This window comes from Misgurnus anguillicaudatus, chromosome 25 (genome assembly GCF_027580225.2).
Source record: "Misgurnus anguillicaudatus chromosome 25, ASM2758022v2, whole genome shotgun sequence".
NCBI lineage: Eukaryota > Metazoa > Chordata > Actinopteri > Cypriniformes > Cobitidae > Misgurnus > Misgurnus anguillicaudatus.
This window is the reverse complement of record NC_073361.2, coordinates 33959812-33985687: the sequence shown is the minus strand read 5'-3', so window position 1 is coordinate 33985687 and position 25876 is coordinate 33959812. Positions and strand designations below refer to the sequence as shown.

The window sequence follows — 25876 nt, the reverse complement described above, 5'->3', positions numbered from 1 at the left end:
CGTTTCCATCACCCGTTTCTTATGTGATAATAGCAGAATTAGTGATTAACACTCAGTAGCTTTCGTGATCTGGAACAGAGAAACAAAAGATCAGGCATGAAAACAAGAATACAAGGAGTCAATATCTCTGCATTTGTATCAATGATCAGTTTCTCACACTTGTATTTAAACTAAAGAGCATCAGTAAAGGGTTTCTTCTTCTATAAACTCTTTAAAATGCAGATGTGTTGTGACATAAGCAGTCATCTACTGGCCAATCACAGCAAAGAGTCAAAACCAACACAAAAGCCAAGTGCTATTTTGAAAGATGGAGGGTGGTGGATTGTAGGCTTTAAATTTCACACCACGATTTAGTCATTCATGGACAAAAAGCCCTGTGAGGAGATGAAAGAGAAAGATCACGCTCCATGTAAAGCCAAGAAGCTTTAATCTGGAAAATAAACCCCCAAAATACTGATAGCTGATAGCAGTCAGATTATAATCTATAAGATTACAATAAAGGCTGTTAATACGTAACGTTTAATATTATAAATGTTACAGTGCAAACCATTTCTCAATAAATGTCCAGCAAATATATATTTTATATACTACAGTAACTATATATCCTGTGATTTAGCATATTGTCAAGGGTCTCTCGCTATCTGCTGTTCAGTCACGGCTGGTAAATGTCATTCTCATACTCCAGACACATCTTCAGATTTGAATTCATCAGCTGTTGTCAAATGGAGATGAATCTGGAACAATTAGGAAGTGGATGTGCTTCATAAACGCTGTGGACGAGCGAGGCAGTAAAGCTGTGTGTCATCTCTCTCGTTCATCAATCATCATTTATAACAGTGTGTCTATGGCATCTGCTTCTTGTTGAACACCTGAAGTCTGAGGGATTCTGCTTTATAGAGCTCACACGTCGTCTACTTGTGTACATTGAGTAAATAACACTAAGCAGATGGTGACACTCAATGACTTAAAGAGCAATGAAGCCCAAATAGTTTTGCTCTGTATGTAAAACTAACTTTTATTATGGTAGTTAAAGTGTTTGTGTTGACATGCTGATGTTAAAGCACTTTCTGCACATTACTGTGTGTTTACTACACTGAAAAAATAAAGGCTGCATTTACTTAAAAATATAGTGCAACATTTTTGCATCCATTTTTTTTCATCAATTTATTATGCAACTGCTTAAAATTTCAAGTAAAACTTACCCTTAAAAATGACTTTTTTTTAGTAAATCAAGCGTATTATTTTTTTCAGTGAATGGTTTTCTGTGATGTTTCTAACAAAGTTCAGGTCAAAAATAAGCATCTGTAGGAGTCTCTTATGATGTTCTGCTGTAGATCTGATTCTGGTCTGTACTTCACTGCGAGTCTTTAGAATTATTGCAATAATTTTATTATCTACCACACACACCATACCATCTGACCATCTTGTTTCCTAATGATGTACTTTTTAATTAAAATATATATTATATATAAATCTTTTCCTTTTAAATTAAATATTAATATGCTGTTTTAATATATGTTATCTGTGTTTAAAGAAACATACAGTATTAGTCAACCAATAAAATGAGATTATTCAAATGAGCGCCTGTGCTGTGGGTGTGGCCAAAAGCTTATATAAACAAATACTTAATTAGGTAGTTTTAGGACATAAATGGGGGAACATTGAGACTGCAAATATAATTACAGATAAATTAGTTTTTAGTTTTGTTTAGACCTACATATTGTCGTGGTACTTACTACTGAATTCATTTTTTTAATTTGAGGTCACAATCATTAAGATTTTAAACTGTAAGGTTTCTCTGCGTATCTGAGAGAAAAGTAAAAACAGTGTAGATTACCCTGTTTTTACTGTCTTTCTTCATCACTTAATACAGTATTAATTAGTGGTGTAACAATATATGGATATAGATCGAGGCATCAATTTAATTTATAACGATTCAATGCATCAATGCCACACACAAAATATTGATATGAGGTACCTTTATTTTGACACTCTACACATTTACACCAAAGCTTGCATTTTTTGTTTATTTTCGTGTGCTAGTGTCAGTAAGTGAATGCGATGCAGGTTGTGATTGCTATCGGATGCAAATAGTGTGTTTGGAAATATTTTGTATTTGGAAAATTGATTGGCAGAAAACCTTTGTCAGCAGCAGCTTTTGCCATCATAAGATTGATTTTATCTGACGTTTTCCCAAAAATTTTTCTTTATTTAAAAAAAGCGTTTTTGTTTTTTTAGTTTGTTGTTGTACATGACCCGATTAGGACAGAGATTGTGTCAAAGAGTTTAATTAAATGTTCATGTTCATATATATTTTGGTTGCATTCGTGAGTTATTAAAAATCGAACTGCTTAATTAAGCACATAATAATAAAGTATCGATAAATGAATCAAATCATAATTGCATTGAAGAAATGTTAAATGTATCTGCAAATATTGCATCGCTGGCAGAGCATTCGATACTGTATTGTATAGCAACGAACTTTCCAATTTACACCGCTACTATTAATAGCATGAGGAAAATCTGTTTTGAATAGCTTTAGAGGTTTTATTGGTCTAATGCTACAGGAATGAAGTAATGTTCTGACAGTGAGGTCTCATCCTCTTGTGTTATGTATAAACTGCAGATGATATTAATCCACATGTTGTAGTAGATGAAGAGTGACATACCCTTCATAGAGGTCGACGCGCTGTAGATCTCTTTAATAACACATTGAATAGACTCATCTCATTGATCATTGCCTTCATAGTTTAATCTGAATTTCATGACTGTAAGGTATTTGTTTGTTTGGTGGAAATGCAGACGTGTCACGCTATCGATCGTTTGACCTTCTGATTTATAAAGTAAATAGTTGTGTCACAGGTCAGCCGCTAGCTCAATATAAGTGTAACAGGATTCATTGTTTGCCGCGGGTTGTCTGTTTACACCCTGTTTCATAGATAAATAATGAGCTTGTGAATCGCACAAGATCAATGCTAAAGTTGTTTAGTGATGGTCTCCAGGTTGTTAGCAGTAACTGGTAATAGATAATCTCCAGAGTTTAGTACTGTAACATTACTGTAAGGTATAAACACACACTCCAGTCTGTTGACTCTTCACTTTATAGCCCTTGCTTCTTTCACCATCTTTGTATTTAAATAAAATCAGTGACATACCAAGATTTTCATTAATATTTAATTCATTTTACTGATTTAATATTTTTTGTCTCTGTGAAAGGTAAAACATGCTATAATTTTATTAATGAATTTGAAGAAAAAAAGTTTTACACCCAAAGCCATGAGAGACAGGTAGATTTTGCTTTTGTGTTACTGGTAAAGTTGAATATGTAAACACACAGACACGGAAACACGCACACAGACTCTTGATCCTCTGTTGAGATCAGACGTTCTGCTTTTCTCCCAAATTATTTCTGGATTATTAAAATCCTTGACCTGGTGGTCGTGCCTGATCCATGACTGCTGCCTTTGATCTTCAGCTTCTCCTCTTGCTGTCAATTAAGAGCCATTAGTCTACACTACACAACACCACAAGCTTTATTTCAAAGCAGCTTTGCTCATTAAAACACCTTGTCAAGATTTGACGCTTCGGCGTTGAGCAAATGTTGTAGTTTTAACAGCAAGCGTCTTGTGATTCAGTGCTTCTGTGTTTCTCTTAATGTCTTGATTCAATGCCAGATCACATCATTGTGAGACGTTTAGGGAAACCTGTGTGCCGGCAAAATCATTTCCTCTGTTCCTCATAGCGAGAGTTATTACTTCATTTAGTGAGCAGAAGCAGTTTGAAGACATCAATGTTTTTCTTACTTTTTAAATTTATCTAAAATGTTCACTATAGTGGTTTAAAGATGTAAAATGTAGTTTACCGAGATGTTTTATTGAGGTCCAACCATCTTAACCATCTTTAGCAGTGGTGGACTAGGGCAGGTATTGCAGTTTGTCACAATGTGCATGCGTCAAATGAAGTATATTGTGCATTCGTGGGCCTTGAAAAAAGAAAGCACATTCTGAAAGTCATTATTTCCAAGCTCTTCTTTATTATTGTGTTGAATGAGGAACATAATACAACTTAAACTTTGTGCTGCACGTTGTCAGAAATCATGTTATTAGTGATGTTGAGAAATTCTGGACTGTAAGATAGATTTTTAAGTCACGACACCAGAGCTCTTCTAACATATGAAATATTTAAAACATAAATGTTGCAGTACAGTGTTGCTTTTCCTTATGTTTCGAGTGTTTTATCTTTCTGTTAAAGACGAGCGGATCGATAGAGATCTTGAGATGAGACTCAGAGCTCGGTCCGGTCTTTCATGTAAACTGAGATATTGAAGCTTTTGTTCTGGCATCAATTAAAGGAACTGTCAGCTGTGTTTATCGTCAGCATTAAATGCATTGGAGGGCTTTATTATAAATGCGTGCCGTTCTCCGTTTATTCCGGCTTTTGTTGTTAGATAGGTAAACTGACAATATTTACACGCTTGAACGATGGCTGCAGCTGAACAGTGAAGCATTAAACTGAAGTAAGGTGTCCAGAGGTGACGCGTCTACTGCTTTCTGTTGACATGGTCCCGCTGGTGTTTGCTTTGGCAGGCAACTGCTTCTCTCTGCCGTCCACAGACACTGAAGTATTGATGTGCCATCAGGCCCTGTGGCAACAGTTTCTGTGTCAAAGTTAATAAGACCTCTGTCAGGACACTCCACTGCACAAGGGAATTCTGGGACCGTTCCTGTTTGCACACATTTTAAACATTATTTAAATACTATAAGGACAGGAATCTGGGGATTGTGTGAGATTTTGTAGAGCCAACAATTTTAGATTACTTATTGCTGTAATAAAAACTACATGACACTTTTAAGGATGTTTTTTGTACTGTTAATGATTTCATGATATGAACCAACACAATGTTTTCTCCACATTGAGTCCACTGCAACAGCAGGAGCTGCATGGTTATAAAGTCACGCACATCTGCTCCAAACAAAGACGAAGTCACTTATATTTAACAAAGAAATTAAACAAACATTGCACTTTCAATCATTGCACTGTTTTGTGTTGTCATGTAACTCCCGGTGCTTGGATGCTGTATGCTGCTGTATGATGCAGAGCTCATGATGTTGTGATAGGCAAGTGATGTCACAGACCAAACTAATTCCCAAACAATATTTTTATTATTGAATGTTAGATTAGTTGTTGCAGTCTTAGAAATGGTGAGTTCATACCGACACCTCTGACTTCTGTTTTTAAAGAAGACATATGAGATAATTCAGTCTGTAGCCATTGGAATAGAAAGGGAATTATGGGTATTAATTGTAATATGCAGTCAGGTGATTTTTGACATTTTGGCATTGTGTTTTAGAGATAAGCTCCTGTACTACAGGAGTCATGAGTTTATATTGTGTATAAAACAAAGCCAATATTATATACAGAATAAATCGAGTCTCAAGAAGTGTCGTGTTGACAGCAACAGATTCACTGATCAAAACAAATCCCACAAGCACCTCACATTTCACCTGCCAAAATATACTGTGATTTATTTGTTAAGGAAATGTAGTTGATCATGTAAAATGTGGCGTCTCCTTTTTACTTTAGGGAGCTTAAAAAGCAGCATGCTGTCAAAATGTAAGAAGTGATATCAGCGACGTGCAGAGAGATTCTGTTGTTGTGTTGGTGTAGTTTGTGACAGCAGTCTACCTGTATGAGAATATGAATTACCAAACAGCTAACAGTTATTACTTTCAAACCCAGACGAGATGTCAAAGCCTGTAGCGCCCCAAAATAAAACCACTCGCCTTATTTTCATTAAAAATTAAATCCCACACTAACCGACAATCTCCACTGCTGGGCATAAAAGGATTTATTTTGTGAATTTCATAAAAATATCACAACAGTGAGAAATGTGATTTTGCCTTCAAGGATAGTGTGTTAAAATCCATCGTCCAATTCACAGAACATCACATTAGCTGCGTTTTTATTAAAGATCGTGTGCAAAACTTTAGAGCTATTTTCTTAATGACGACAAAAATTTGTCAAAGCACAGTAGGTGTCGTCAGTTGTCGTCAGGTGACATGTAAATGCACAAAAAAATTCCATTGCAGTTTTGCTATATATTCATTTTCAATGAAAACCATCTCACCCAAGTGTAAAAACTCGTTTGCAATTTATGAGAGTTTATGCGAAATTTCTATATTTTCATTTGGCATTTCAAGTTACACAATTTGAAGAATAATGGAAACGCAGTTATTGAGAGAACAATAGTTTAGTGACATGTATAGTCACATCAGAATGAGTGAGAGACCGTGTGTTGTGTTGCGTTGTGTTGTGTGTTCAGGGTTTGTACAAGCAGATTGTTTATATGTTAATCTCACTAAAGTGATGTAATGTGTGTTTATAAAGCAGCACTGATTTGTCGTCTTCTCTCTTCAGATGATTGTCTCTCTGAGAAGTCCTACACAGAATGTGGCTACAGTCAAGGTGTAGATGATGACTTTGACTGGGAGCAGATGAACACCAGAAAGAAGCCATCATCAGACCCCTGGATACCAGCAGGTTAGTCAATCTACACTACTGATACTACTACTCCATGTCCTCCTAAACCATAACGGCTGATCCTGGGTCAGGTTCATGATTCCACTTACTGTGCTGGTTGTCATAATAAATGATCTGATCCTCAGTGATGGGTTTGAATAAAGGATCTTGTATCATTTTGTGATTTATTATTGCGGTTTATGCTCAGGGTCACCGTTACTGCGGTGGTGGTGATGATGAAAACTGTCATGTCATCGGTGGAATTAACTTATGCGTAGAGCATTTAACATATAGTGATAAAGTAGAAATGACACAGAGATGTGTGTTACTTCACTTTTATACTACTGAGACTACCGTGAACTTTCCCTGAATGTTGTGAAGTCCTGTAGGAATGTGCAGCTGTTACTCAGACATGTATACCTACATCAAGGGCTCTCTAAAAATCCTATATGTACATGTTTCACTACTGTATATGTTACACATACTCAGTAAACTAATAACCTTCCACTAGGGCATTATAGATTCAGATGCATGAGAGACGATTTCAGGACAATTTCAAGAACTGCTGGTTTTGTGAGTTATAAGCGTTATAAAGATGTTGGTTTCAGCCACACGCTGCGTGTTCGCCTAAATGACTCGTGTGCCATTGCACCGCGCTCGCGTGACAGCAGAAAACGAGGCTCTTTTTCACACCCTAATAAACTTTTCCATTAGAAGCAGCGGCCGTGGCGGCGCTCGCTCTTAAATCTGTTGCCTAACCACGCTGCACCATCGGCCGCCTGTCTCTGTGGCAGGAACAGAATTAATTGCGAGGACTTGGCTAATTTCACCTCGTGTGAGAGCGGCTCACGGAGAAATGACCTGACAGACGGTTTAAGAAGGAAGAGAAAGATTAGCGAGGTGTTTGTTATCGCGGTTGAATTGATTTATGTTGACGCGGCGGGATGTCGCAGAGGGTTTGATGGAGACCGGACGCGGGGCAGGTGACCTGCAGGTATACTGACGTCTACTGAAGAAACAGAGCGAGCAGGACGTTAGGGTCTGGTAATGTCTTATTGTTTTGTTAAGAGCCCTGCCGGGATGGGAGGCATATCTTACTGACTACTTGAACTGAAGATAATTAGTCAAGCTGAGACTACCCTTCTGTTTTCTGTAACTTGATATCACCGTCGTGATTTATTGCCAAACCATGTGATCGGGGAGATCTTTTCTCCGCTCCAGCGTCCCGTCAGCCGTTACATGTGTCACAGGCGCTGTGGTCCAATGTTGTCCAAACATCACGGTAGCCGATAAAAATGATTTCTGCTGGTTAACACAATGCTTGTCCAACTTTACCGTGATCTCATCTAAATGCAAATAAGTGTATTTTTATTATATTTTAGTTCGATTTACTCCTAAGTGTTTCTATTAGAGTAGAAGTACTGAAGCGTGTGAATGCGTGTAGGATCATAGTAAGATGTTTTCTGCTTTGCTCTATAATGACCTGTTGTTTCAGAGATCAGTCTGAGTGGTCTTCATAAGGGTCATGGCTCACATTATAGAGCGCTGTGGGGATGTAGTTCATGTAGTTGAGGATCAGATGTCTATGTGAGAGATGAAAGCGTTCCCATAAGGCTCTCCTAACAGCTGTACGGCTCTACCAACACAAACGCTATATGAAGTTCAAGACCTGGATGAACAATACCATATTCAAAGGATTACTCCACTTTTATAAAACAAATCTTGATATCCAAGATGTTTCTGTCTTTCTTTATTCAGTCGAGAAGAAATAAAAGGTTTTTAAGGAAAACATCTCAGGATTTCACCCTTTGCCTAGAAATTGCAAAACCACTCGTGTCATTTTATCAAGAAGCTTCTTGAAGTTTTACTTTAGACTGAATTTGAAAGAATATTGAAGGACTTCACATCTGGGCTCTTTTGACAGATTTTTCTTTAATATTCAGTGCAAGTCATCTATTTAAAAAATAATATTTTAAAATAAAATTGTAGTTTTCTAATAACATAAATTAATCTGTTTGGCACAGGTATAGTTTTTTCTACAAATGTAATTTCATGCATTTAACTATACATCTTCAGATAACTGACACAAAGGGCCCTATTTTAAAGATCTGAAACGCAAGTCCGAAGCGCAAAGCGCAAGTGACTTTGTGGGCGGATCTTGGGCGAAGTTGCTATTTTCCCGGCGGAGTTAGTCTGAAGTAGGTTCATTATTCATAGGTGTGGTTTGGGCGTAACGTCAAATTAACCAATCAGAACGCTATCCAACATTCCCTTTAAACGCAAGGGCGCAAGTTCCATGGCGGGTTGCTATTATTATGACGGATTTGACAGGCGCGCACCGCACGCCAGGAGCGGTTCACAGCCGAGGAGACCCACGTTCTTGTAAGAGCAGTCAAAGACAGAGAAGTTGTTTTGTATGTGGATGGGAGAAACCCGCCCAAATCAGCGTCAGTTAAACAGGCGTGAGAGGAAATAGACGCAATTGTCTCATCAGCTTCGCCAAGCACTACAATGATGTCAGGAGACGGGGGGATCCCAAGCTTGCCAGCATAAATCGGGCACGCCGGGCACACAGGAGGACATCGCTGCGTCCACCCTCACCGCTGAAAGGGTTTGGGGGCTTTGAAATCGGACACAAGAAACGCAAGCAAGGTCCAACCCCAAAGTAAACTTACAAATCAAGTTCACATACATGAAGGTTTCTTATGAAAACATTTTAATTATTATTTAGATAAAATAAACGTAATACAGCCACACAACAAACTTATGAAAATATTTTAATCGTTATTTGCATGATAATTGTTTAACGCTGCCACACAAAATAAATAAAAACTATCACCACAATGCTCACCACAATGATTTCCCTTATCTCATGTATTAATATTTTTTATTGTAACAATTGATGATTTAATGATTTCCCTTATCTTATATTTTTATTGTAACAATTTATGATTTGCAAAAATAACTGTTGCATCTGTGTAGATTAGATAAGCAATGCGCGTTGTGCACGCTATACATTATGGTCAAGCATACGCCCTTAAAATAGCATAATGAACCACGCGCAACGTGCCACTGACTTTAGACTAGGTTTTTTTGGTTAGTAGCGCAATTGTTTTTTGAAACTGCAAAATAGCATAAGAGATGGTTTGCGCCGGAGCACGCCTCCTTTTTTGCGCTGAACCGCCCAGGGAGCGCAAGTTCATTCCCTAGTTTGCCGACGTGCGTCTGTGGAGGAAAAAACCCGCTGTGCGCCAGTGCAAAATACGAAATTATACATGCGTCACTGACAAAGTCAATTGCGCTGGGTGCAAGATAGGGCCCATAGACATTAATAAGTATCATAACACATACAACAAAGTGTAAACGCTCTTCTTTCACCACACTTCTAAACACTTCAGCGGTAGTTTCACATACATCATGGGTGACAATTCCACATGATTACGCAATACGTAAGGTCACACTGGCGCATCACATGGCTAGTGCAAGATGAGAAGTTTTAAAGTACTTTTTTTTTGTGAAATGACGATGCTTTCTCTAGATAAGACCTTTATGCCTCAGTTGGGATTGTTTAAATATAATCTTTATTATTATTTAATGTTGACTAGGGCTGTGACAATTAATCGTGCAAACGTGCGTTTTCTCAATGAATGAATTTGAATGAATTACGGTGAAATGCCACCACATCCAAAAGCCAGGGGGCGCTCTCGTGTAGAAACGCCATTTATGCCACAGAAGAAGTAGCATTACAAACGCTATTCCAGGAAATGTCTAAAGGGAGATTTACATCGCTATTCTTCAGATTGTTTCAGGTATTTTCATAATAATAATGAATTTTTTGAATGATTGTGTTTGACGAGTGTTGCTTTTTTAAATTCATATTATAAACGACTCAAACTCATAGTGATTTTAGATTGATACGGACTTCCTACTGATTACAGAGCTGTGGCACACGCACAAGCTGTGCATGAAACACAGAATCGGAGCCTTGCGATTCAGAATCGATTTCATTCAGGTCTTTTTAATGGGGAACCACAGCCCTAATATTGACTTAGTAAAGCCAAAAGTAAAATCAATCAATATAATTAAACTTTGATGCTCTTAATCTAAAAAAAAACACACTATGAGACTTTAGTCTGGATTTCACAGACAGAGTCACATACTATATAATCTTATATCTTATGTGTTTAGCAGACATAAATGTCTCTCTGTTTCTGCATATAGCTGTGCTTTATTTTAATATTTCAAGCAGATTTTCAGTCTCTCATATCTTAAAATGATGATTTTGACTTTACTGTGACAGCTAATATAGTCTCATATGCTTCAGATCCATTAGACTAAGACTCATGAATGCTGTTGTATGTTTGATGAATGTTTAATTCTGCAGGTCTGTGAGTTACTGCTGTGAGATGGCTTGACTAGTTGTCTAGAGAAGGTTTAATTCTGTGTAGACCATTGCTGTTTGTATAAAGTTTGGATGATTTATTTGAGTTTGAGGTTTTATTCCAGGAATCCCAAATATCAAATGTCCTAATGCAGTTTCTTCATCATGCGGTAAATACAAACCTCAGACTCCAACGCAGATGGGCAGCTGAATTTTTCCTGCTGGTTAAATGATTTCTGATTGGTCCAATACAGCCACACCTACACTCTCATACCATAGTGTGATTATTATAAATAACCACAACAGTCGTCTTAAACAAACCTCCAGATGAGTGTGTGCGTTTCCTAAAAACATTGTTTGTTTTGATCTTCCTCTCAAGCCTTGTTCATCATGCCAGGACTCATTTATCTGCTAATGTCCCTCCCTCTCTTTTCTCTCTCTCTCTCTCTCTCTCTCTCTCTCTCTCTCTCTCTCTCTCTCTCTCTCTCTCTCTCTCTCTCTGTTGAGATGCTGACCTCTGCTTTGGCAGTGTTGAGCTCTTTCTGTCAGTAACCACATGCCACAAATAAATGTGGAGATTTAGGAAACATTTGCCATTTTTTCCACTTTACTGTGCTTTATTTCTGTTGCATTAACAACACATTTCAATCCATTTAAACTGAAACAAACAGCAGTTTAATGATGTTTTGACTGTGTATCGAAGCCCAACATGAAATTATTATTGTACAGCACAACACAAAACTATTGGACAATAACATTTTGTTCTTGTAATGGAAACTTTAGTTTGTCTTGCTTATGTTTTAAAATCTTGTGAGGTTTATTGCTATCTATTGTGTCTACATAGACCTCATCCGCACGTATCATGTAAGCATTTTTTATTGATTCTAATAGAGTTTGACATTAATTCATTTTTATTAGATGAAGCTATTTTGATCTAAACAGTAGTGAATGAACTCATTACAGTGCATTCTGGGATTGTTTTCTCCACAGACGATGCTGTATTAGGTGGCGTGCACACCAAAGCTTTTAAACGGCAGGCAGACAATGACTGTAGGCTGTAAGCTGAGCGCTTTGGTTGCTGTGATACTTCTGTTTTGTTTATCAGTCATTGAATGATGCACCAGTTGGTTGTTGTGATATTTGTCCCGCCCCTCCTCCACTGTGATTGGGCGGCCGAGTAAGAAGTGACATTGACAGTGTTCTTCCTCAAGTTTAACTTTTTTTGAAAAGCGCACCACTTCTATTGGAAACAATTGAAAACACAGGGTTTTTTCATGTTAAATTGTTTCCAATAGAAGCATGGCACTTTTCAAACAGCCAGTAACTAGCGGGTTTTTCCGCACTTTGCGCCAGCACACAGCTTTTTTTCTCAGTGCGCTGAGAGTTGAAAAAAGTTGAACTTGAGGAAGAACACTTTGGTGTGCACGCTACTTTAAAATTGGTCTTAGATTGTTCTTGAAAAATAACTAATCATTCTTTGGTTCAGGAGCATTCATACAGCATGATCCCTTTAAGAGAGCACCAATTATCTGATTCATGTTTAATTTTTTTTTGCTGTGTAAGTGTGTATTAGTACATGTTAACAATATGCAAAAGGTACAAACCCCAAAGTACGATGATGCGAGTTATCGTCTCCAACGTAAATCTTTTTTCTTGGACTACAACACACACACAGATTGTAGGCAACAGTTTACTTCCTGGGATTGGTTATGTAGACAAGACCGACATTATCATAATTCCTCTCGCTTTGGACTCACAGCCTGTAAGTTAATTCCTGTTAGCAACCAAATCTTTCAAACATGGAAAGGAGCGTCACATTTCCTGCTGACGTCAGAGGTATTCAGACCAATCACAATGTACAGATTAGCTGGCCAATCAGAGACACGGCGCTTTTCAGATCAATGAGTTTTGTACAAAATCAATGCGTTTCAGGAAGAGAGGGAAATCTAGAGCTACAAAAATGTACTGATTGTGGAAAATAATGTGTTTTTACCCATAAACCACGCAAAAACACATTGTATTATACCAAATACACAAAATAACATTGTTTTTTAGCAATGAAATAGGTGCACTTTAAAATGTTGTCCATGTAGATAGTTCACTAGATTTTGGACAGAGCCAATAATATTCACTTTGCCCCAGTAACAGGTTACTGACTTTAATGCAAATATATCAAAACCAGACTATGTGAGGAACAAGCTCACCACAGGTTATCTAATGAGCTCATCTAGAGACACAACTCGTGTCTGTTTGTCATAAAGACGCTGTAAGATTAAACAGCGTGACAGACGACACTGGAAAGCTGGACTCAAATTGACTCGGACACACAGTAAATGTCTCTTAATTTGGGCTGAGGGTGAAAGCAGCCGAACGCTGCGGGGATCTCCGATACCTGTCCAGAGACGGGCGGATGCAATAATACGCTAAACATCCGTGGGCAGTTCAGAGCACACATGGCCGGTCGGGATCACGCGCTTATTAATATTTCAAATATGCAGTGTTATCAGGCCAAACGCAGCTGGTCCCAAATAAATAAAGCCTACGATACAGTTCATCAGGCCGACACGGCGGCTCTTTCATGTGTCGCGTTTGATAACGGCTGCGCAGGGCGACGCTCCGTCAGTACGACCTTTACTAGAGAACCGATCCTGTGTGACCCAGAGTAAAAACATCATCGCTCTCATTGACGTCTGATTGATGGGTCTACAGGTTCAGAGAAATTGAGGCGAACCCGCCGCTGTCGTCCAGTTGTGAGCGCCTGTCAACAGACTAATGTGAGCGTAAATTCACAACCTATATTTGTTCCTCAAGAGAGCTGTGGTGGTATTTATAGCATTCACAGATAATAGCCACACTGTTGGTCTGCCTGCTTAATCAGTATTGTAAACATGAAGTTAGCCAAAGATTCAGGCCAAAATCTGCTGTTTGGGTGCCTGCTGGGGAAATTAGTGCCAGGAAAGAGAAAGATGAAATCATTTCCTTACACACAGACACACACAGACACTTGTGCGCATGGCTCAGATCTTATTCTCTAAGTCAACATGAATTACAGTTTAATATATATTTGCTTTCTCACTACACGTTTGAAGAAATGTTCTTCTGAAATAATGCAAATATTTGACTTTGTAATCTTTCATCTAAAATATAATAATTTGCTCCACCTTTATTAACCTTACATCACTGAAGTCACAAAGACAATTGGTTAAAAGAAAACACACAGTTTTTCAGTATTTTACTATGTTCTTACCTCAACTTGAATTAATTAATTAAATAAATACATATATATATATATCTTTTTCAATGCATGCACTTAACATTAGGGCTGTGTATCGCCAACAATTTCCCGATACGATACGTATCCCGATACAAGGGCCCCGATACGATGCACATCACGATACAAGACTATTTTGAATGACATTTTTGTTCAGAATTTAGTAACATTATTATTATTATCATCTGTTTATTGCACATTGAATAAGCAGTGTTGTAACAGTTGTGTTTTTGCCATTAATTTATTAGCTTCTGGGGTAACTCATAGAAATACTTAAAATCCCAGAGTTAGTAGTTAGTAGTTTAAAAGCAGTTTTACAAAGATGGTGCCTTACTCTAGGCATTATATTTGTCTCTCATTATTCTATATCTATGAATATATCTATAAACATGCAGTCAGACTTAATACTATTTAATAGAAATCAGATTATTAATGTGACAGCTATAGTTTGAAGTAGCTCTGTATCTCTTCTCCAGATGTACACTTTTCACATACAAATCTTTGTCGTGTTTCTCCTCAAATGCATTAGTACTGTTTTATAAGAGAGTGGCTAATAAAGCCCTATGCAGTAGGATAGGCTAAGATATCTGCGCTTTCATACTGAACTCATTGACTTTAAATACGCGCACGCGAGAGAGAGAGAGTGCGAGAGTACGCGGCTCGCTATGCAGACACGTGCGCCAGCGAGACAGACACGCAAAGTGAAAGTATACCCCGCTACCTTTAACTCTACGTACTCTGCGGGATACATGCTTCCTTTCCATATGGATCACGGATCAACAACGATTCGTCACGTTACTTTCAACAGTGCATCCGAATCGATACGGAAGGTGCTGTATCGATGCGCGCATCATCAGGCGTCCATGACGATGTATCGTCGTATCGATATTTTGAACACAGCACTACTTAGCATTTATCAGGGTTCCCACGGGTCCTTGAATTCCTTGAAAGTTTGTAAATCTGGGGGAAAAAATTCAAGGCCTTTGGAAGTTTTTGAAAATATACATACATAGATACAAGTCATTGAAAGTGCTTGAATCTATTTTATGCAAGAAGTTTCCTGGAAAGAAATCCACATTATTCCTTGTGTAGTGTAGGATAATATCATAAAAATTCTAGACTTTTTAAGCACACGTGCTAAACTGTTCACTTTAAATGTTTATATCTTCTGTATGTGAATGTTGATTCATACCAAAATGCTTTTTTGCATAGTTGTGTTTGACACATGAAAACGTCTCTGGTTATGTATGTAACTGTTGTTCTCTGAGAAGGGAATGAGACGCTGTGTCTCCCTTGCCATACTGTCCCTGTAACGCCGTCTTTGGCAATATTTCAGATAGTGATATACTTCCTGGCTTCCGCATCACCCTGTCTTTGTTGTTAAGCCTCACCATTGATTGAATTTGATATACACATTCAGACGCACTTACCCCTGGAGGCGTCCCCAAAGTGTCACCGCAGTGATGCAGCGTGAGTTCCCTCAAAAGGGAACTGTAACAGTATATCTTAAAAGGTAACACAATGTAACCTTGCTCTCACTTGAAATGTCTCCCCACATTTAGTCCTTGAATTTGAGGGTATTAGACCTGGAAAGTGCTTAAGAGGTCCTTGAATTTGAAGTTAACTAAAGTGTGGGAACCCTGATTTAGCATAGCCCCATTTATTCCTTTGGCTCCAAACAAAAGTTTTATTTTGTGCCACAATACTTACTTTTGTAACTACTCATGTAACACTGTTTAAAAAGTGAAAAATTAAAGTGTTTGGTGGCTTTTAATATAGCTAATGCTGCCTTAAGAAATAATTTAATGTTGGTTAACAAAGAAGGTGTATTCTTAGTCTTTCATTAGTTACTAATTTACATTACAGAAGTACAAATGAAGTTTTTAATTTTTTTTGATGCTGTTATGTCTTGATACTGACCTCCATCGCCTGATAAATGCTGAAGCAATGCTGTGGCCCCTGGCGGGATTTCAGGGCACATTATTTACAGACGGGTGGGGCAGATGTGTTATAGGGGCTAATTGGGAACAGTAAGGGCATAAGAATGACTTTATTACATTACAGCAGGTCACACCGCACACAGAAAACACTTTACTGTCCCTCATACAAGAGAAAGACTGTTTCTCTGTCTGTCTGTAATGCTTTTAATGCACATCTGTAATGCAAATACTGTTGATAATTGGCTTTATTAGATTTATTAGTGCTGCTTCAATAATCTGTACTGTAATGTATATAAAATATCTGTGTATGGCTTCATGATTATCATTGCTGTCATTAAATATGTATTATTACACTTAAAAAAGGCAAATGCAACTTTAAATATACCTACAGTGTCAATTGAATGTACATTTGTGAGCCACAAACATTAATGACATGTAAAATTAAAAAGTTTCTCTTAAGGTTATCTGTAGTAATAATACCCCATCATACTGATCTCAGACCTGTTAAGGGTGTTTTTCTGAATTTATTGTGGTGTTAAAGTAATGTTAAAGTTTTAAATGACCTTGACTGTGTTTAGTTCTTATAAATATGAAATATTTACATGCTAACTGAACTAATTTGATCAAACAGGCTTAACTCAGACTAATGTTGTTTATTCCCTGTGATAGGGTCTTATTTGGATTATATTATTATATCATTCCTGGGGGCTCTGTATCCAAACACTGCATCATTTCTCTTGTGCACAACATTAAAAAGCTATTTGCGAGCCCGTGTCGTCGGATGCCGGGAGCTCTCGGTTAATTTCCCGTGTCATGGCGTGTTATCAGCGGAGCCACATGAATGTATGATGCCCGTATCACATCAAACTGTCTGTCTGTCTGTCGGTCGGTGAAGAGTTGGATTATTGTGTCTTTTGGGACCTTCATATGATTACTAAAGCACCAATCAGTGAAAACATGGCAGTAATTAAAACCCCTCCCAAAATTTCCACACACATAAACACATATAATGTTGTGAGTTTCCTGTGGGGAAACCCTTTACCCTTGATGAATTAGGCTGTGATTGTTTTCATCTTTAGGTTGGTAACGTGTGTGTGTGTGTGTGTGCGTGCGTGCGTGTGTGTGTTTGTGTGTGTGTGTGTGTGTGTGTGTGTGTGTGTGTGTGTTTGTGTGTGCATGTGTGTGAAAGGGTGCAGTTTCATTCTCAGCAGTTGGATGTGTGTTGGCTGTGGGCAGCAGGCTGTAATTGGGGTTGGGAGAGTTGGCCCGTAGTTTTCATTTCATCTGGGCCTTGAGCTGAATGATGTCAGGAGAACGCAGGAGATCTGCAGATGTTTGCAGGAGAAAACGCTCCCACAAGCACTTTGACTTACTGCTCATTTCATTTAGTGCTTGTTGCTCTGGTTTCTCTTTTCTGAAAACCTCACATCAGCTCTGAAGTCAAAGCTGCTCTCTACACAAACATCATTTATATTGGATAGGTGAAATCAAGTATATTGAGACACATTTTAACTTTAAAGGACTGTCCCCAAACTTATATTTATGGACAGATTTCATAATTCTTTAGAAAAACCCAGAAACCAATAGACTGATCTGACCATTATATTTAAAGGGCTAATTTTATCATATTTATTCAGAATTTGTCTTTTAAAACTTTAGGACTTCTCTCTTTAACTAAAGGCTGATTTATAGGAGTGTGACGGATCACAAAACTCATGGTTCGAACTTCGGACCACATTATGGTTTTTGAGGCACAGATTGGATAATTTTTCAGATCAGCAAAAAAGGGGTGGGAAAAATCTAATACAAAATTAAGAAATTACAAGCATTTATAAAAAAGAACAAACATTAATAAAAAAATTATTATATAATTATGTGAGGTTTAAAAATGGCACTAGCTACAGAAATCGAATTAAATGAAAAATAAAACTGTCTTTATTGTATAATTTAAATATTTATTATTTTTTGAGCTAGAGAAGTGATTTTCTCTTCGTCTTGGGTTGTTTGATTAACATTACTGACACAGATTAAGTAGGTTAATTGAGGTAACTAGAGCCCGACCGATATGCGCTTTTTGGGGCCGATGCCGATACAGATATTAGGGAGTAAAAAAAGACCGATAACGATATATCGGCCGATATTCTTTATGTGTATATTATAGTTCAGTATATACTACACTATATTATACTAAAGTACTGTACATAGAATACACTATATACTTTAACATAATATACTGTATATGAATAAATACAATGCAATGCAATGATCACTCACATATGTGGTGATCACTCACAAATGTGGTGATCCAACACTTATATTGATGTGACAAAGATGTGTACTATAGGCAAGAAGTTAACAATAAACTTTATTATCCAAAATTAGTTGGATATCAGTGCACTAAACAGTAAACTTGACTTATAAATAACTTTAAAACACAAAGAGAACAAAATACATAAAACTTGCATCATTTGCAGTTTTGACGAGAACGTTATAAAGAGAAACTTATGAAGTCATTGATTAATATTAGCTTTACAGTAAGTTGTGTTCTTCACAAATTAGTTAACGTTAGCCACTCACAGTTACGAAGACAATGCTTGACGGAGCAAATACTAATGTACACTATGTTTAATGTTGTGCACAACGTTTTTATAACACAAACCCAGGGTTCCGTGCAAACTTTAGACTTTAATAAAACTAATGCGTCTTCGCTCCGCCTCTTTTATTTAGCAAGGGTATAGAGTTGCGCGAGCTTATTGAATCAATTGCTCTGAAATGAGCATGTTACCTAACAACACAAGCAGCAGTAATCTCATATAGTGTTATATAAGTGCACGGCTGCGCGTAGTTTAAACGTGTCATTTCTCCGTCTCGCGTCATTTCTCCCGCTTGCGTTTTAACTCGCAAGTCGACAAAGAGACTGATTAAAAACACCAAATGTAAGCGGGAATGCGTCTCTCTTGTCCATTTATAATCCAATCGACCAAAGCGCGTCTTAATACCAGGTGTAACAATGTTGTGAAGAAGACACTGCGTGACTGCAGCCACCTGAACTGAGAGACTGACTGACTGAAGTGAAGGGGGTGGGGGATTGGCTGGTGTCACTACAGTGAGTGATCTGGGTCGCCATTAGCAACCAGTATGGCGCACTCTGCTGGACAAACAAGTACTTACATCTTTCAAATGCATTTAATGTGTTCTGTAAAAAAACGTTCATATCGGCGCATATCTGCGGCTTATACGCCGATACAGATATATCTGCGACATGCTCATATCGGCCAAAAAAAATCGGCAAAACGATAAATCGGTCGGGCTCTAGAGGTAACTGTCTCTTTAAGATAAGCACGGACTGGTTTCTGACTCTAATGTATACATACACTTAAGACAAAATGTGTCCTGTCAAGAACAGAACGATTTTATGTTCGCTTGCTTTTTGAGTTTAGCCCGTTAGGGCTGTAACGATAAACCGTTTGTCACATTAAAAATGTCTGAAATCGATTCTGAATCGCAAGGCTGCGATTCTGTGATACATTTTAAGAGGGCGATATTTACCTCCATCACTGCTGATGCTTCTCTAACAACATACTCAACAAGCGGCATTTGCCTTCGTACTATAGGTTATACCGGTAACGTGCCCGTCGACACCGCCCACTAGCGGTCTGAATGTGTAATTGCATGTCCACGTGAATGACAACGCAGAAGTCTGATGCTTAGCCTACGGCGTAGAGGCTCTGGTGTAGGTCCAGTACAGAAGTATAAATCAGCCTTAAAGTGTCCATGACATACAAGAGCTGTGTGTGTGATTCAGTCATACGGTCAGGAGGGGAAATAAAGATTCAACATTCACTTAATGCCCAGAAACCAATATGCTGTTTTATTAAACCTATAACGTAGGCCTAATAAATAGCTTTATTCATCTCCAAAGAACCCTTAAAGAAGCTTTATTTTGAAGAATTAAAGTAGTGAAGTATAAATAGAGAGAGAGACAGACAGACAGACAGAGAGTTTCCACATTGGTATTAAACTTCTTTCTGTTTCCACACAGCTCCATGGTGATCAGACTGAGAGGGTGGTCTGAGTTTTGGGACACACACCCTCTGCACTCTCTCTCTTTTCACCCAGATGTTTTCACTCTCGCTCCTTCGTTCTCTCACTGTCATGGGCGAGCGGGTTAGCAGATGAAAGTTTGAAACACAAAGACAAATTCTCTCTCTCTCTCTCTCTCTCTCCTGTACTTTACTCGTCAGATGTGTAATTTCAACATAATTCTGTTATTTACAGGTCAGTTGTGGCAGATGATTTTAAATGGATGGGAATTGTTTTATCTGCACAGGACATTAAAGGCGAATTGAATTAGAGGCCGTTACCCGTGTCACATCTAGGGCCGTGTGTCGTTTGGGTACTTTGGTGCGATCAGGGCGCGTGAGCCCGGTTAAATTTGTCTGATTTTCACATTTGTGCATCTAGCTGTAGTTTTCTCATACGGCCGAATGGAGCCCAGCGGCAGGTTGTTCAATTTCCCCGGCCGCCCGGCTCGAGAGAATTATGGCCGACGGTAATGCTCTCGACACGAGCGTAATGAAACTTGTGTTTGAGGTGCCGCGGTGCTATTTCATCCCTGTTCACCGCTGTATTAATTAAATATCCATTTATGGCGCCGTATCAATTTATGGCTCGTATCTGCCAGCGTGCACAAGAGCTCACGGTACCTGCAAACAAGCCCGCCGCCGTTTCTGACTCACATTAAGTCTTTATGGCACCGAGGCTGTTGGGGGGGATTGATCGTTGCTGAACGAAGCTGAAGGACTGCAGGGCGACTCGGGCACCGGTGCATGCTGGGACAGCTCGCTGCTCTGTTTGAGAGGTGATTTGTCGCGGGGTCACGCTGCTTTTAAATCTCCTCGGCCTGCAGTCACCTGACAGCAGCTTTGTGTTCCTGCGGCACACATCGGTCTAGTTTTAAACCAGGATCTGCTGCTCATAGACAGAGTCAACATAGAACCAAAATGGTTTTTATTTACTTCCTTAATGCATACTTCTGAATTAATGGTGATTATTTATAATTGAATCATTTATAAATCAAATATTTTACGGGTACATTTCTTAAATAATTTTCTGTTTTAAACATATTCTAATAATTTCTAATTGATAACAAACGTAAAGCATTATCATATTGCACATCGTCTTTCGCATGTTTCTTCAATATCATGCAGCCCTACAAAATATGACTTTTGTGTGCCGTTGCAGTCTCTGTGTAGATTTGAAAAGAAGTGTTGTGAAATGTTTCACGTTATCGATATGAAATAGATTTGAAATCCTGTATAATGAATGATGTGTGCATGTGTGTGTGTGTTTGCTGTCACTATGGCTTATGTTTTCTGATTGTCTAACAGATGATTGACAGATGATGCGGTCTGATCCTCTGGCTACCTGAAGCCAATTATTCTGAATGACTTTCAGATTGTTTTAGTGATTATAAGTGTATGAGACGATCTATCTGGCGTTATAATGAGACGCGGTTACAGTCGGAGCTGAGACACATCTGGTCACCACCCGTTACGTGCTGCCGCTCCATTAGTGTGATCATTTAGAGTTTAGCACCTAATAAGACTGTGATGGATAGAGTTGAAAGAAAAGGGAGAGAGAATGGAGACGGACTTCACGGCACTTTGAAAACATCTCATTATCAGCCGCCGCAATTGAACAAATCAAAGCAGAAGCTGCCGGGTGAAAGAAGACAAACTCTGTTTTATTTATTCGTCTCTTATTTCTCCCTCCTGGATTCAAGGGACACGCCGGTGAACAGGTATGTGTGTAAGAGTCTGAATGATCCACTTACTGCTGCACAGGGTGACGCCCACCGCGCCGGGAGGTCTCGGAAAATCAAATCAGGGAGAAAAGCTAAGATTCCCTCCACTGAAGGTTAAAATAAGATGGAAAATTTCAAGAATAGATGTCGCGTATTTTGGCGGTGTCCGTGGTCCACTAAGCTATGAGGTTAGGATGTCATGCTTTTAAAGAATTATACCTAAATGAAAGTGTTTTAGGAGAGGATTTGTCATCTATGCTGTTTTTTTACACATCTAAAGCTCACGTTTATGTCTTCATTCACTCTCATATATCATTACAACCTCAAATCCAAATGGAGATATTGTCCTGCTTTTTAGAAAGTAACTGCAGGATTGACTAAAATGAGTCTATATATGTGTGTGTGTCTTCTGTCATGACCTGAACAGACTTACATTACATTGTTTCTGCAGAAACTTTGAGTGTATTTTAATATCTTCATCCAGTATATCTAAATAACCAAACAGAGTACAGTGTATGGACTTTTGCTTTAGAGAACAGAAGAGCAGATCAAATCTTTACACACATAAGCCAGATTTATTAAACTGGGCAAATTAACGCGAGAGCGCAATTCCAAAAAAACGCAGATGGGAGTGGTAATATCTGGGGGTTATTTACAAAAAATGTGCAAATTAAATAACGCAGGCAAAACAGCTGATTTCCATAATGACCAACAAAATCTACTAAGAGCAGCGTATATTAGTTCAGGATCACAAATAAGCAGAGCTGATGAGGTGCAGGTGATCTACTGACACCTGATGAGCTTGAGTTCAGCACCACAGACATCGCAGATGAAAATTTTGGTTGTGAAATCCAAACTAACGAAGCCAAAGTACAGGGAAAAGGACAAAAATAAAAGTTTACAAAAAGTTTTGAAACACTTGCTATTGTGTGACTTCTCCTAGTGACTCCTTTATTTACTCCAGAAAAATAAAAAACATGGCTTGGCAAACAATATTTTTAATAATATGTTTCTCTGGCATTCCAAATAAACTGTTACGTCTTAAAAATACTCTGCATTGTACCACACGCTCTCTAATGGCTCTCCTATCAGCAATAATTGCAGCCATTTCAAGCATAAAATTATTTAAAACATGCTTTTTTCAGCGTTAAATAATAGCGCGAATACCAGTAATATCACACACGCCAACATTTGTAAATTGCATTGCGTGAATCTTTTAAATAATCTGCGGCAGTGGCTCAGTGGTTCATTTATCTGAAGGTTGGTGGTTCAATCCCCGGGTCCACCTTACCAATTGTCGAGGTGTCCTTGAGCAAGACACCCAACCCCAGCTGCTCCCGACGAGCTGGATGGCGCCTTGCATGGCTGACACCGCCGTCGGTGTATGAATGTGTGAGTGAATGGGTGGGCAAATTATAAAAGAGCTTTGGATGGCCATTGGTCTATGAAAGCACTATATAAATGCAGTCCATTTACCATCCTCCAACTATAACTAGACCACACTTTTCAGTGCTAATTATCCACTGCGCGTCTTTAATAAATCCCGATAGTCGTTGTTTACCCCAAAATGAGGTTTGTGCTGGTGCAAGCTGTTAGTAAATCTGGCCAATTGAGTTTAGTTTTTTTTTAAAGGTTCTTTTGTCCCAACCTGATCCTCATGTTACCCAGCTATTAACAAACCAACGGATAGAAACTCCTCAGCACCAGCAGAACCGACAGTGGATAGTTTAAAGTACTTTATACTGAAATCAGACAAACACATGCTGACAGATTAATCACACACACACACACACATGCACCCTCTTTCTCTCTCTCTCTCTCTCTCTTTCTCTCTCATTCTCTATTTCTCTCCAGCTATATTGTGTCTACAGGAAGCTTGTGCCCTCTAAGGAAGCAGATGGTCTAATGTAGAAACCTGGCACACAACTACACATAATTCATGGAAGCCATTAAACCAAAGACAAAAGGGGCGAAGATGTTGATGTGCCACCTGAAACGAAACAGTTGGAAAAATAAATAAATAAGCTCTCAGAAATTGCCGTGAATTGACTCATACACAGATGAGCTATTCAAGCACAAAAGACTAAACTAACCCTATTTTTTCTTTAAGGTACTGTAAAATACCAGAATGATGTTGTGTCATACAGCACGTCTGGGTTTGAGATGATATGAGCCTCAGTCATATATATACAACTCCTTTAATAATGGAAGTGTGATCGTATCATCCTGATATCTGCACAATAATGATTTCAAAGTTCAGGACCTGCAGTATTTGATATAATGACGGTTATAATCATTAGCGCAAATGATACGGACGTCTGAGAATCTGACCGGCGGCTTGACGTTGATTATGACCGGATGCTTTGTGCGTGTCCTCTGCTTTAAATGACCTGATAGATCATGTTAATACCAAGCACGGCTCTGTTATCTGCCCGTAATGTCTCGTATTTGAAGTACAGATGATGCTATCGTGGCACGGTTACACGTGAAGAGCTTGTGACCTAATAAAGGAAACTTGCAGTCGCTGCATGTTTGAGCGTTTCAGAGGAGGTCATGAGAGAAAATGAACTTCAGATTGAAGTGAAGGTAGATGATGTTGATAATGTGAGGAGCTCAAGGGTTTTAGAGAGCGCTGTAAAGTACTTACTGCAGTAATGTACCATCAGTCTTTAGATCTACTCCTGCTGGGCTCCATTCAATTAGATTTCCGGTGTTTTTATCACATTACAGACAGGAGACCTCACTGAATTCACAGTATTTCACAGTAAGAATGAGGTGCAATCAGCACAACTCTCTCTCTCTCTCTCTGATGACAATAATGAGTGTGTTTAAAATATATTGCTTGTGTTGCATTCATTACACAAATGCTTCTTATCTAAAGTCCGAATCTGTTCTGAAGTGCTTCTCAAACACAATCACAGAAGCTCATCTGGTACATTAGAGTAAAGTTTTACATTAGACAATGTCATCTCTTTCACAATCATCTTTCATCTACAATGTTTTGGCAAACCCAATAATAATAGTCTAGATGTCTAGTTTATCTGATAACATAAGTGAGATAAGTGCTGTGTGTATGTGGTGGCACAGGTTGGCAGGGTCACAGCGCCCCTGCTGGTCAGAGATCAGTGTTCAGCGCTCATGCCACAGGTGTCCTGTAATGTGTGGATCTCAGCCAAATGAGAGGGGCATCACAGACTTCCATCACACAGGCCTATAAAGAGAGCTCAGAGAGATACGGCAGTCATACGCCGCAGCTGTCTTCTGTGGCACGACCGGCGTCCACTGACAAACACTGAGCCATTGGCTAAAGCTGATCCGCTTGGAAAGTGCACACGCTTCCCTGCGAGTAATTGAGCCGAGGACACTGATTGGATGTTGGAAGGATTCCTGGCCAATTAGATTTGAACATGAAACATCATTAGTCTAATGAAGGACAGAAAATCTTCATGCAAAAGTTGTTTCTTATTCTCTGACAATAATCCCGATGTTATTTGCACAGGCCTGTAATATTGACTTTTGTTTACACATTGAGTTCTTTTGTTTGTAAGGTGTTTGGATTCCTGAATTTCTGAAAAGCAACAAAACTCAGTGGGCTTAACATGAATCACTTTTAACCTTGTTGCAAGAAAACTTATTGAACGTGTGAGTATGTCTGTATTGGCTAACAAGTGACTAAAGGCCATTTAGTTTTCTAGATCGTACAGATTTTTAGCATTTCCTTATTAATATTTTATTATTTGTATTTATCATTAAAAGCAGAACATGACCCACCCCAACATTGCTTTAGTTGTCTATAAATCAGTATTTGTTTCCTGTTAGTTCAGGCCAGAAGCTATTAAATGTCATGAATGAAATTGGGAGCAAATGTGTTTAGGGGTCACGAGTCCAATGTTTTATTTACACGGGTGATGTGAGCATAGAAATGCACATTAACTCTATTATGCGACGCTCCCTCTGGG

General features: G+C 38.6%; 1 protein-coding gene across 1 annotated transcript in view; it reads left to right on the top strand.

Annotated features, from left to right (window-relative positions):
- The window catches only part of ptprma (protein tyrosine phosphatase receptor type Ma), a 181086-nt gene that overhangs the window by 33351 nt on the left and 121859 nt on the right, over positions 1-25876 (top strand). The window contains exon 2 of the mRNA XM_073864064.1: positions 6418-6540. Coding sequence (XP_073720165.1) covers positions 6418-6540 — 123 coding nt within the window. The remainder of the gene's footprint in view (positions 1-6417; positions 6541-25876) is intronic.